The sequence below is a fragment of the Hesperophylax consimilis genome, chromosome 29 (assembly GCF_061612785.1).
Source record: "Hesperophylax consimilis isolate HC1 chromosome 29, BYU_Hcon_1.0, whole genome shotgun sequence".
In the NCBI taxonomy this organism is placed as follows: Eukaryota; Metazoa; Arthropoda; class Insecta; order Trichoptera; family Limnephilidae; genus Hesperophylax; species Hesperophylax consimilis.
The window spans coordinates 17033559-17045978 of record NC_142864.1 but is presented as its reverse complement, the minus strand read 5'-3'; the positions used below and the strand labels follow the sequence as shown (position 1 = coordinate 17045978).

General features: G+C 36.4%; 1 protein-coding gene across 1 annotated transcript in view; it reads left to right on the top strand.

The window, feature by feature from the left end:
* Positions 1-12420, top strand: part of Vinc (vinculin) — a 146714-nt gene that overhangs the window by 83822 nt on the left and 50472 nt on the right. Inside the window, exons 3-6 of the mRNA XM_089649321.1 lie at positions 2964-3109; positions 4111-4216; positions 7792-8026; positions 10010-10091. Of these exons, the coding sequence (XP_089505447.1) occupies positions 2964-3109; positions 4111-4216; positions 7792-8026; positions 10010-10091 (569 nt within the window). The remainder of the gene's footprint in view (positions 1-2963; positions 3110-4110; positions 4217-7791; positions 8027-10009; positions 10092-12420) is intronic.

The window sequence follows — 12420 nt, the reverse complement described above, 5'->3', positions numbered from 1 at the left end:
AAAATTTTCGAATAATAATATTTTTGTCGAGAGGTCTGAATATATACTTTGATTTCTGTAACTGATTTGAACCATCACATCGCATGTTTCTTAGTTCGTCGGAGCACCTTCCATTTAAATACCGTTATTTTGCCCTAATTATTTACAAAGCATTCCAACTTTACATCAATGTTCTAAAGACTATTGCAATGAGTACGTTCGGTTTTTTTAACTGACACCTCACAAAAACACCCCTGTTTGTGCAATGTAAGAACAGGGTAATAGCCACCCGGTTGGGCATCGTTGTGAGGCGGGTTAAGGTAGGGGCTGTTTGAAGGGATTTTTTTAATGAGGGTCTTGAAGATGCCCGGATTATATGAAGGAAGAAAAGCAGATGTCGGTAGTTCGTTATACAAGCCGACTTACACAAAAACGTGTCGAATAAACGACCCGTTTATGGAGCCAACATCAAATACTGTGAACGGGGGTTCCGCTCGTATTCGTCATTCTCCTTAGAGCAGGCTCCATTAAAATACTAGTAGAACAGACGCAATATAATGCGTCTGTGCATTGAAGATGGCTAGGGCAATCATCAAACGGACCACCCGTTTCTGCACATCGTATGATATATTTTTTTATTATATTTAATTATTCAGACATATTTTCTTCCATTGACTTAATACTCACAACCAATTGATTGACCTTTAAAGCGTTTTATCAATGGACCGTCTTGTATTATGGCATGAGGTCAACATGGCACAATCAATTATTTTTTAATGATAATGTGTTATTGTTGCTTGTGTTCGGTCTTTGGTTTGTGTCTTCGCTATTTAATTAATGGGATGGTTGCCCTTCGTTGTCTTTGTTGAAATTGTCTGCTGATGAATTGACATTGTTTAATGGGTGTCTGTCTATTATTGGTTAATTGGCTTAGATTGGTTTATTGTTTTTATTGGTTAATGTCGAGATGCATTTCACAATGGCGAATTAATATTTCTGGCCACTGGCCATCTGCCAATCTGTTATTTGTATATAAATGAATCTGACAGTATACAGGCAACTCGCATTGTAAAATCACCATTCAGTCCTCGAAAATAAAATCTGCTTATGAATTACTAGTCCTCTTTACAATGGCGCGCAAATTGCTGTCTGCATTATACTATAAATCCCAAATCATGTAAACAAAAGTTTGGGCTTGTTTGCAATATTGAATACTCACTTCATTCCTTTTACAGCGTCGCTGCGCTAGGCGTTTCGTTTAAAAATGAACATTCAGATCCTGCGCAGAAAAGTCCCACAATGGACAGCGCTGCAAACATTTGCCTTACTTTAGGAAACTTTAATTTTCTGCACAGGGTTTGGTGATTTCAATGTGCGCTCTTCGGCGGTCAATGTACGACTGATGTCGTAGTATATTCAAAGCCTTCTCGAACCCTCCTGGTGTAAAAATAACATAGTCACGTGGTTTGCCTCTAAATCGTCGAAATGATACCCAATTTCATGCTAGGGCAAGTCTATAAATTTGGATATCTATGGTTGTAGTATATTTTTCAACCATGTTAATTCTTCTGATGACATCTTCGAACCATGTCTGCTCTTTCAATGAGTCCTTTTAACAAAATTACATCTTTTAAAATGGTCGAATCTTTCAACAATGTCAACTCTTCCAATGACCTCTTTTATAACATCTTCCAACATTATCAAATCGTTCAATGACATCTTCTAACCATGTCAATCTTTCAATGAGCTCCTTTAACAATATGACATCTTCCAGCAATGTCAATTCTTTTGATGACCTGTTTTACCAAAACGACATCTTGAAATCTTCCAATCTTGTCAAAATTTTCAATGAGATCTTCTTACCATATTAAAGCTTACAACTATGCCAAAGCTTCCAATATCACTTCCAATTATGTTAAATCTTCCAATGACATCTTCTAACAATGTCTTACAACAATATCAACTCTTCCAATAATCAAAGACACCATGTAAACATTTCGACCCTTTCAAATAATAGTATTTTCTAAATACATTATCTGCTGACCCTGTGCAAATCGCAAATACACACCAATGTTGAATTTGGCAGCCACCTCTGGTCTGGAGCCTTTTTTTTTTTTTAATGGCTGATTTTCACGGAGTTCCCGTGAGCACTTAGGCCATAGGCCTGTTGTGCTATCTCTGTTTTATCGCAATCCCTTAACAACAACCCAGTCCCTTTAATAAAGTTCACCAGGGTTGTTATTGGGTATGTGGCTATGTCTTCTGGTTCTACTCTATGTCTCCCCAGGTATCTGAGCCTAATTCCCACCAGGGCAGGACATTGGCACCATAGGTGAATTGGAGTCTCTTCATCCTCTTCACATTTCCTGCATCTGTTGGTGTTTTCCACTCCCAATATCTGCATGTGTCTCCTGAGATGGCAGTGTCCCGTTAGTAGTCCTACCAGTTCCCTCAGTGAGTTTCTGACCATATCGAGTAGTTTCTTGGTTCGTCTAGGGTCTGGTCCTTTTATGAGTACTTTGGATTGTCTCATTCCAGGTGCCCTCTCCCATTCTTTGCAGTGCTGGGATTTGACCCACCTATCAATATGTAATTTAGGTCTGGAGCCTTGAAATACTTGTAAAAAACCCTTAATTCTGGAAAGATACTGGCATGATAGATTCCCCTGTCGAAACAAAGGTATTGCAATCTTTAAAGCCCAGGCGTCAGGTGGTAATGCTGTCCTTGTTCTACAAGTATTCAATGGAAGAAGCTCAGAGAAACCAGAGTCATTGATCCCTTCGACACCGGTGCATACTCATGAAAAACGCATTTGTACACTGTTCATTTGTCACATGAGAATGGGTCGTTTCTGCGACTTGTTCTTCAACAGCTTCTTCCTCTCCAAGGCATAGATTCCTGTGTGGAGTTAATGTAAAAAAAACTTCTTTAAAATACCTTACAAGAAATGCGCTGTCTATATAAACGTCCTCTTCTTTTTCCAGGTGGGCCACGAGACCATCAACTCCTCAGATGACGGAGTGCTGCGCCAGGAGATGCCATCGGCCCTCGTGAGAGTGGAGGGCGCCGCTGGCCTGCTGCAGGACGCCTCCGCCATGCTGAGGGACGATCCCTACTCTGGACCTGCCAGGTAACAGACAAACTAAAAAATCACCTCTGGGCTGGTGCCCCACAATACTTGGTAAACCTACTTGATTCTGTGCAAAGGGTGGTCCGTCTGATTTACAATCCATTCTTAACAGACTGATTGTCATCTCTAATGCACGCAATGTGGGAATGCGCAGTCTGTTATACAGGTATTTTAATGGAGTCTGCTCTAAGGAGCTAGCAGCATTGATCCCCAGTGCACCGAGCACTCCAACTGTGAGCGGAACACCCGTTCACAGTCGTGTTGGCTTCATGCTTCTTCGATTGGTTTTCGTGTAAGCTGGCTCATATATGGAAAGAGTTACCGACATCTGTTTTCCTCCTTCATAAAACCTGGGCCTCTTCAAGACACGCAATAATAAATCCCTTCTTAAAGCCCCTACATTAACCTGCCTCACAATGCTGCCCTACCGGGTGGTGACATAGCTCCCCTGCCTTAACAATCTACGGACAGGGGAGCTCTTGTGAGGTGTCACATAAAAAAAAAACAGCCATCATTGTTAGATATGATTGGAGATTTTCACGGCAAAAATTATTATCGTGATTTATTTTTGGGATACTATGCAATGTCTCGCTAACTCCTTCTTTAGCCAACTTTCTTCCAATCTTCTTCGATTATTATTGCACTCAGGTGTATTTTGAAAGGGTATCGAGAAATTCTATCAAGTTCTCCGTGCACGTCAAATTCTTTCCCTCAGTAGTGCAGCCTCTGCTCTTCTCCCGTCGACTTTCCGTGATGTACCTCACTACCTCCTTGTACATCTTGAGGAAAGCCAAGCTGCCCAATAGATGGTTCCTTCTCTTTCTCAGATTCTCCAATCGCCGTACAACTGTGTGAACTTCCTCCCCATAGATATGATTTGAGATTGTAATTTTTTTCAACTCTGAGTTCAGTGCAGAGATTTGTTTATTATCAAAGACAGAAAAGGAATACGTATGAGTATACATACTATTCAAGGTATTAAATTACAATTTTTTTTCCAGAAAAAAGCTGATTGAAGGATCTCGAGGAATCCTGCAGGGAACATCGGCCCTGCTTCTCTGTTTCGATGAATCAGAAGTTAGAAAGATCGTCAAAGAATGCAAAAAGGTAAGGAAAGATTTTACATAAAATCTGTCAAGTGTATTAAATGGTCTTTTTAATGACCGGTTGGTGGCTGAGTTGACATCGCGTTTGGGTCCCACCCAGATGTAGTGTGTTCAATTCCTCGGCTGGCTAAGTCCTCATCCCACCAAAAGCAAGCTTTTCCGCTTACTGTGGTGGTAGTAGGAGATTTTCAAATATTGTCAGGTTATTCGTAACCCGGAAATGTTTGTCTTTCTTTTTAAAGTAAAGTTTTTCCTTTAATAACCTACGTTGGGTGTTTGACGATGTCTTCTAGTTTTACGCCATAACTACGTTTCTTCATCATCTTCACATTTCCTTCAGCTGTTCAGTGTTTGCTTTCCACTCCCGACAGCTGCTTGTGTCTCCAAAGTTGGCATCCTGTATCCTGATAATAGTCCTACTAGCTCACTCGAGGAGTTTACAACTGTAGCCACGACGAATAACATGATTTATCATATAACCTTAATAGCGTGACTGTTGATTGCTACTTTAAATGGGACATACAAATACACAAAATTTGTAAACGGCTGAGGGCGATAGTGGGTAGAATATACAAATTGAAGTGTTTCGTTCCTATGAATACCTTAAGAATTATTTACATGTCACTCGCGGAATCAACTTTAAAATATGGAATAACCACTTGGGGACATTCTTGCAAAACAAATTTAAATTACGCACAATCAATACAAAATTCTATCGTTAAATTACTAGTTAAAAAAAATATTTTTTCGCAGAGACGAAACATTTCACTTTTGTATCAAAATTTAACAGTTTTGCCGGTGCAGGCCTTATTGTGGTATAAAATATTGATTCAGCACATATCTGACTCTGAGTATAAGAGGAAAGTTGAACATGGGCACAATACTAGGTTCACAAAGAATGAAGGCATGCTTGTACCTAAACATAATAATAAATACGGACAGCGAACCCTTGAGTATAATGTGCCTAAAATATATAATATGCTACCTGGTAATATTAAGAAATGCGAATTTCCAAATAGAGTCAGATATTTGCTGAAAACATGGCTACTAGGTAGAAATAATTTGTATTAGGCGATTTAAAGTGTAAGTTTATTGTTATTGTATAAATTAAGGTCTAAGTTGTAATCTGTAAAAAGTTGTAATAAAAATCCTGTTTGACAAACTACTTAACTGTAGTTTAACGGGATATATATGAAATAAAAAAAAAAAAATAAAAAAAGCCTTCCAGAACACATTAAGTCGTCTAATTCCTCGTGTACTTATAAAAATAATATTTAAATATTTGTACTAGCCGAGGATTGCCAACAATTTTTTTCATATTCGTCCTTTCAAATGAATGGCATAATATGTTGTATACGTGTATATATTTTTTTCTTTTCTCTGTTCATTTTAAAATTAATAGTTTAGTAAGTTTTTTTACAAACAAATTATCAACATATGGTCACCCTACATGCTTACTACATTATACTGTAATGAATTGGCTGGAATTAGCTTAATAAGTACCCAATTCATAGAAACATTAATGTAGCAATATTTTTCTCACAATATATAAGCTTTGTGTTATTTTTATTATTTTGTAAAATTACCTCAACACAGGCTTGTCCAAGTGAGGTTAAAAATTCTAACGTAAAAAAGATACAATGTAAAGAAATAATAAACAAATATCATTTTGAAGAGCGCTCCATCAAAACTTTTACTAAAAAAATCCATCCATAGGAGCTGAATCCAGATTGCACCTATAAACAGATAATTCCTATGGAATATTATTTCAAATGAACAATATTCTGTCTCCTAGAGTGAAAGATAAGCACCTCTCCTATCTCTAGATCCGAAATAGTCATATTTCGATTCGGCGCACACAGCTTCTATAAAATACGCCAGATGTCACTTTCCGATAATGTAATCTTTGTGTGCGTCCCGGATGAAAACTAAAAACAATAAATCTATACATGGTGTCCGGAAACTCGTAGTACAAGCGGGAAACTGGTGAATCTACATCACATTTGGAGTCGATTTTGTAGTATAATTTTTTTTTGATTTGAGCTTTCGTTTTCGAGTAAATCGAGTAAGAAGTTGATTTTTTTTGGATCAAATTCTTATAAATTATTACTGAAGATCAAAGTACCCAACTAATTAAAACTATTTAAAAATTTAAAAGTAAAACAAATAATGACGAAAAAATTTGAACCCTGAAATAGCCGAAAAAAAAAATTTTTTGTTTTTTTTTTTTTTTTATAAAAATGCTCAAATCAAAAAACTTTATGTTTATTTGGGTTCCCCGTGTGGTATACATTCTCCAGTTTCCGGCTTGTACTACGAGTTTCCGGACACCATGTATAAATAAAAATATAAATGTTTGTTTGTTCAAAGTTTTAAATCTCCAAAAGATCTTCAATGATTGCTTTGAAATGTTGACATAACATTTCATTCGAATTTGCGTGTGTTTTTATATATATCTATATTATATAGATGTCACCTGTGACAGGTAAAAACATCTTTTTTTTTGAAAAACAGTGCAATCTTTTGGATAAATATACTTTTTTTGTGACAAACACCACTATACTCTTGGTTGTAAAAGCAATTATTTCTCTATCTGCAAACAGACTGAACCAGAGCAATGCGTGGCGGGGTATAGCTAATCTATCTTCTATACAGGGTGTATCGGCAAGTACCCGACAAACTTTAACCAGCTATTCCTCAGCACATTTGGAGTAAAAAATGTTATTGGCGCTTTGCTGTCCGGTAACATTTTTTTCCATTAAAAACAAAAAATAAATAAAAAATCCACACCCCGTCACTGTCATTTGCATTGTTTCTCGTGTTCAACAGCTGTTATTAGCAAGTGTGTCAAAAAGTGTCCTCGCTCTTTCGTACACACTAAATAATAATAGTTAAAAATGAGACTAATGGTGCCGTGCCATTTCGTTGTGATTGTAAAAGCGCGCCAACGTAGGTACGTACGTACATTATTCAACGAAACTCTAACAAAATATTGCCAGATGGGTTTTCAAACTTTGACAAAGGATAAAAAATTGGTGACATGTGGTGAAAATATGAATAGTAAATTTTTTATTAAAAAAAATGTTATCGGACAGCAAAGTGCCCATAACATTTTTTACTCCAAATGTGCTAAGGAATAGCTGGTTAAAGTTTGTCGGGTACGTGCCGATACACCCTGTATAAATAAAAATGTAAATGTTTGTTTGTTCAAAATCTTAAATCTCCGAAACTTCTTCACCGATTTCTTTGAAATTTTGACACAACTTTGCATTTGAATACGCTGTGTTTTTATATACCTGTATTATACAGATGTCACCTGTGACAGGTAAAAACATGCTTTTTTGTCACCTGTGATGGGTAAATTTTTTTTTTTTTTAAAACAGCACCATCTGTTGAACGTAAAAGAAACACTCACTATTGTTTCTCTATCTGCACATACTGAGGCACAGCAATGCGTGACGAGGTACAGCTAGTAATAAATAAATATTATAGAATCTACAAAACATTATTTCATATTTGTGTTGTTGGATTTTTTTTATCCCTTATAATATTATTAGTTTATTTTATTTTATTTAGGTACTGGATTACCTGGCAGTTGCAGAAGTCATAGATTCAATGGAAGACCTGGTTCAGTTCCTTCGGGATTTGAGTCCCTCCCTTTCCCGTGTGGGCCGAGAAGTGTCCTCAAGGACCCAGGATCTGACGCACAGGGCTCATGCGGAGGCCCTCACCCGGGGCCTCGAGCAAGTCAAGACCCTGGCTCCAATTCTGATATGCTCCATGAAGATATACATTCACATCTTGAGCGAAGGTATGTTTCGATTGACTCATTAAAAAAAATTGCTTAACGTGAATACCTTATTAGTTTTTATCCAGAATTATTAATTTAATTTCTTAATTTCAACGCCCTGGTGGGCTTTTACATAAAAAGTTTTTTACATAACAAGCTTTTACATAACATACAGAAACATTTTTAAATGGAAAAAGATAGACTTTAAAAATAAAAATAAAAGTAAACGTAATATGAAAGGTAGGTAGGTGAATAGATAAGTTAAGGTAGAGTTAATTCATTGCAATAAAAGAGAAATAAACTAGTAGGTATGTTAACAATTACAAAATTACATGTGAATGGCTAAATGTGATACATGACAAAATTTATTTTTTTATTTATTTGTTTGTTCTCGCCTTGACGGCTTTTACATGCAAGGTAAATCATACAGGAGCATTATAACAAGTATATAGCATCATAAGAAGTATAACATAGTAAATAAAATAATAAGCTGAGCATGAAAGACATAAGTAGGCACAACACAGGTAGGTATTAGTATACGATAAGTAAATTGTATATTGTATAAAGGAGTTCAACCAGCAAATACTTATTTGGTCTCAGGCTACAGTACATTCAGCAATTATAATTGTCACAATATTACACCAAACATAATTACAAACATACTCGAAGCATACCGGTTGGCAGTGGTGTAATTATAATAACATTTTATTATTTATATTGTGTACAACAGACATAGGGTTAACATAAACATTGCCAAGAAATAATAACTTAATAAAGAATAAATACCAACGGTCCAATAACAGTTAGCAACGATATGCGTACAAGAGAAAATAAAGCGTGGGTCAAGTGAAAACAAAACAATGATTAAAGCTTTCTAAAAGAGGGAAGTGAATTGGGATGTGTGTGTTAATTTCTTTGTATGTATATCTGTTAAATTGTTTTTGCATTTGTATGTATGTGTGTGTTTGTATATATGTTTGTTTGTCTAGTTGTATATTTTGTTTGTATAATAATAATAATAATAATAATAATAAATTCTTTATTCCAGGATGTGGGGAGGTTAGTGCAATCCCACACATCCCATAGATGATATAAGTACAAATAATATTTACATAGAGTAACATAAATAAAATAAATAAAAAGAGATTAAAAAATTAAAAATGAAATTAAGTTAAAGCAGAGAAGCACGGGAATCCATCGGATCTAAGATTGTGGGAGCAAGTATCTTTCTCCAATGGTCTTCAATGCTCGATCCTGAAGTCAGACGGGATTCTATGATAATAGTGTATGTTTGTTTGTTTTTATGTTTGTTTGTATGTTTGTTTGTATGTTTGTTTGTATGTTTATATGTTTGTGTTTTTGTTTATATATATGATAAGAATCCAATTATAAAAACTCAGTTATCATATAGATTGGTACATAAAATTACAAAATTATATGAAAACTCACTCAAAACGCAAATAATACAACAAGAGGCAAGAGACACAAAGAGACACAAGTGATACATAATATAATTAGCTAAACAAATTTGTACATATTTTTTAGCAATAGCAGGACATTTTTTCTGAATCTTTATAATTATCTACGAAAATGTCTACTTCAGCACACGATCTTATTATATAACCCACACATTTGGGTCAGAGAGCAAAAATAGGCGATATTCAAATAAGTATTCAGGTGATACGTGCTACGGCGTCTTAAACAATAAGAATTGGGAAAATTAATTTCTATATTGCTAAGACATAATATAGTATCGAAATACATTAAAAAACAGCGAATGAATGTGAAGCTGGAAAATTTGATGACATAATATTACTTTGTCTAGGCATGAAAGGTTTAATTTGTTACTAATTACATTAAAAGTTAAATTAAACATAATGAAAAATATCTTGTTTTTCTTGACTGAAACAATTGACCCTGTTCCCGATTGTGGAAGAAAGTTGTTTTTTTTACCTAACCTAACCTAACCAACTATGTAACTAATAGTTAGTTTCTTTTTTGCAGGTGGTAAGGGAATTGAGGAGGCCTCTGAGAATCGCAACTATCTCTCCACACGCATGGCCAATGAAATTCATGAAATCATCAGGTAAAATTTTTTTTTTCATATGGTAATAATTTAATCATCGATACATCCCTTTCTTTAAATTTGTTTTTTTTTTTTTTTTTTTATAGTGAATACCTCACAAGAGTCCCAACTGCTCCCGTCTGGAGCCAGTGAGACTATGGCATCCCCAATTGGGGGATGTTGTGAGGCTGAAGGCAAGTGGGGAAGGGAAAGAGGAAGGTGGGGAAGTACCTGGCTATTCAGATCTAGTCACTAAACACGGCTAAAGCCATTTGGAGCAACGTTTCAATTCTGAATGGTGGTCTTACACCAGGGCGTTACTGGTAGTATCTTCCACTCTGGAACGTGCCGCAAATATACTATATATTATTTTAATTAATTAATTGTGAAATAACACAAATTAATCAAATAAAGTTTATTTGCTTACGCCGGGTTCGAACCCGCGACCTTCGGAATGGCAGTCCAATGCGTTACCACTGGACTATGCCGGCCGTCAACAACCGGTCAGATGCTATGTGATTTCTCTGTCATACAATGTCTCTTGAAGATCTCATTAAAATGACCCTGTGAACTAGAACTGGGTCGATCACGACCCACTGGCAAAGTAAGTTTTTAGATTTTCACGGCCAAAAGCATTTTTGTTGTTTGTTTTTGGGGTGTTATGCCGTGTTGCGCTAACTTCTTCTTTAGCCGACGTTTCGAACAGCGTTGCAGTGTCCATCATCAGGGCAGATCCGGTAGATCCGAAGATGTGTAATTGTTGGTTGTCGAGTTTGTGCTTATTTACTTGGAAGCGATACCGTGCCGCCAGCTTCAATCCACTACGAGCCTGTAGGTATTACAGTACAAGGGAACTGCAATTTTAAGTGAAAGCACAGTATTTACGTTAGCCTGGGGCCCGTCCAAGTGCGAAATGCCAACGGAAGTGGCGACATCTTGTGGCGAATTCTAGAATTAGAAAACCGATTGAAAGCAAATGTACCCAGTATCAAGGTATAAATTCAATGGTTTTATATTGTATTATTATATGGTATTAGAGTATACTTAGACATGTTATTTGCGTTTAGCTTTGGTGTAGCCGTCAATGTAATGTAACTGGCAAAGTGTTTGAGTACTTTTACACGTGGAAAAAATGCCGTAGAAGTGCCGCTGCCGCCCACCGTATAGGTCGAAGTAAAAGTATCTGATCTAGGTATAGGGTGTAGGTAGTCCATATTTATTTATTAATCTTGATCTAGAGTTCGCTCACATCGTCGTGTGTGCTAATGATTTTAGAAACATATTTATATAAAAATTAAAATTATTTGGCAAACATAATATATCTTCAAATATATTAAAAAACACAAACAATCAATATTTGAGGTGGAAATACTTTCTTAATTCCTTTTTAAAACGATTTATATTTTTAAGGTCATTCGGGATTTTATTGTAAAGTTTATTGGTCATATATATTTTAAAAAATGTTTTACGTTACCTCCACACAGGAGGCCCTAAGGAAAACAATTTCCCTTTGGGCCTATGTCACTCTGGGGATGCTGTGTGGAGGGTATTTTGAGGAGAAAAAGGAGTGAACATGGGTCTTGAAGAGACCAAACTATTGAACTCGATAACGAGTCATAGAAGCGAGCCGTTCTCATGTGACTAATGTAAACCGTGCACAAATGTTTGGCATGCGTTTGGCGTGTTTCCTGATTATGCGCTGTTGTCTAAGGGATCAATGACGCTAGTTCCTCGGAGCGTCTTCCATTGTAATAACGGTAGAACAAGGACAGCATATAAATATATAAATAAATTCATAGATGCATAAATTGTGTAGATTGTTCTCACGACACAGAAGCAGTCATGGTTATTCTGAAATGCACTGTCACAGCCAAAGATATTAGAAGAACGAGATGTGCTATGAGCAGTTCATACTGTGCGGAATTGTTTTGCCCAGTGTCGCCGGTTTTGTTCACCAATACTACTGCACACCTCCGCTTACGCTAAGGTATCCGCACTAATACATAGAACAGATTTCTGTGCGTACATGTCCCGATAGTATTCAAAGTACCCTAATTAGGTAGTACTCCGCCTACGGTCCGGCGGCTAACATAGCATATCTCGTTCTTCTAATATCTTTGGTCACAGCGGTTCCAGGACCCAGTTACCGGGAACTGACACATGGAGTACATGGAACTTATTCTTTACACAATTCATTTTGGAACCCGATCCCGTTGGCGGGAAGGTGTATCGGTATGCTAATAATTGCTGATATGATCCAATTTGGATACTAAGAACAAACTTGCCATCTCTATTTCTCCGTCACGAGAATGAGTCTGCAAAATACGCCCGGTCTGCAAAATTTATACAT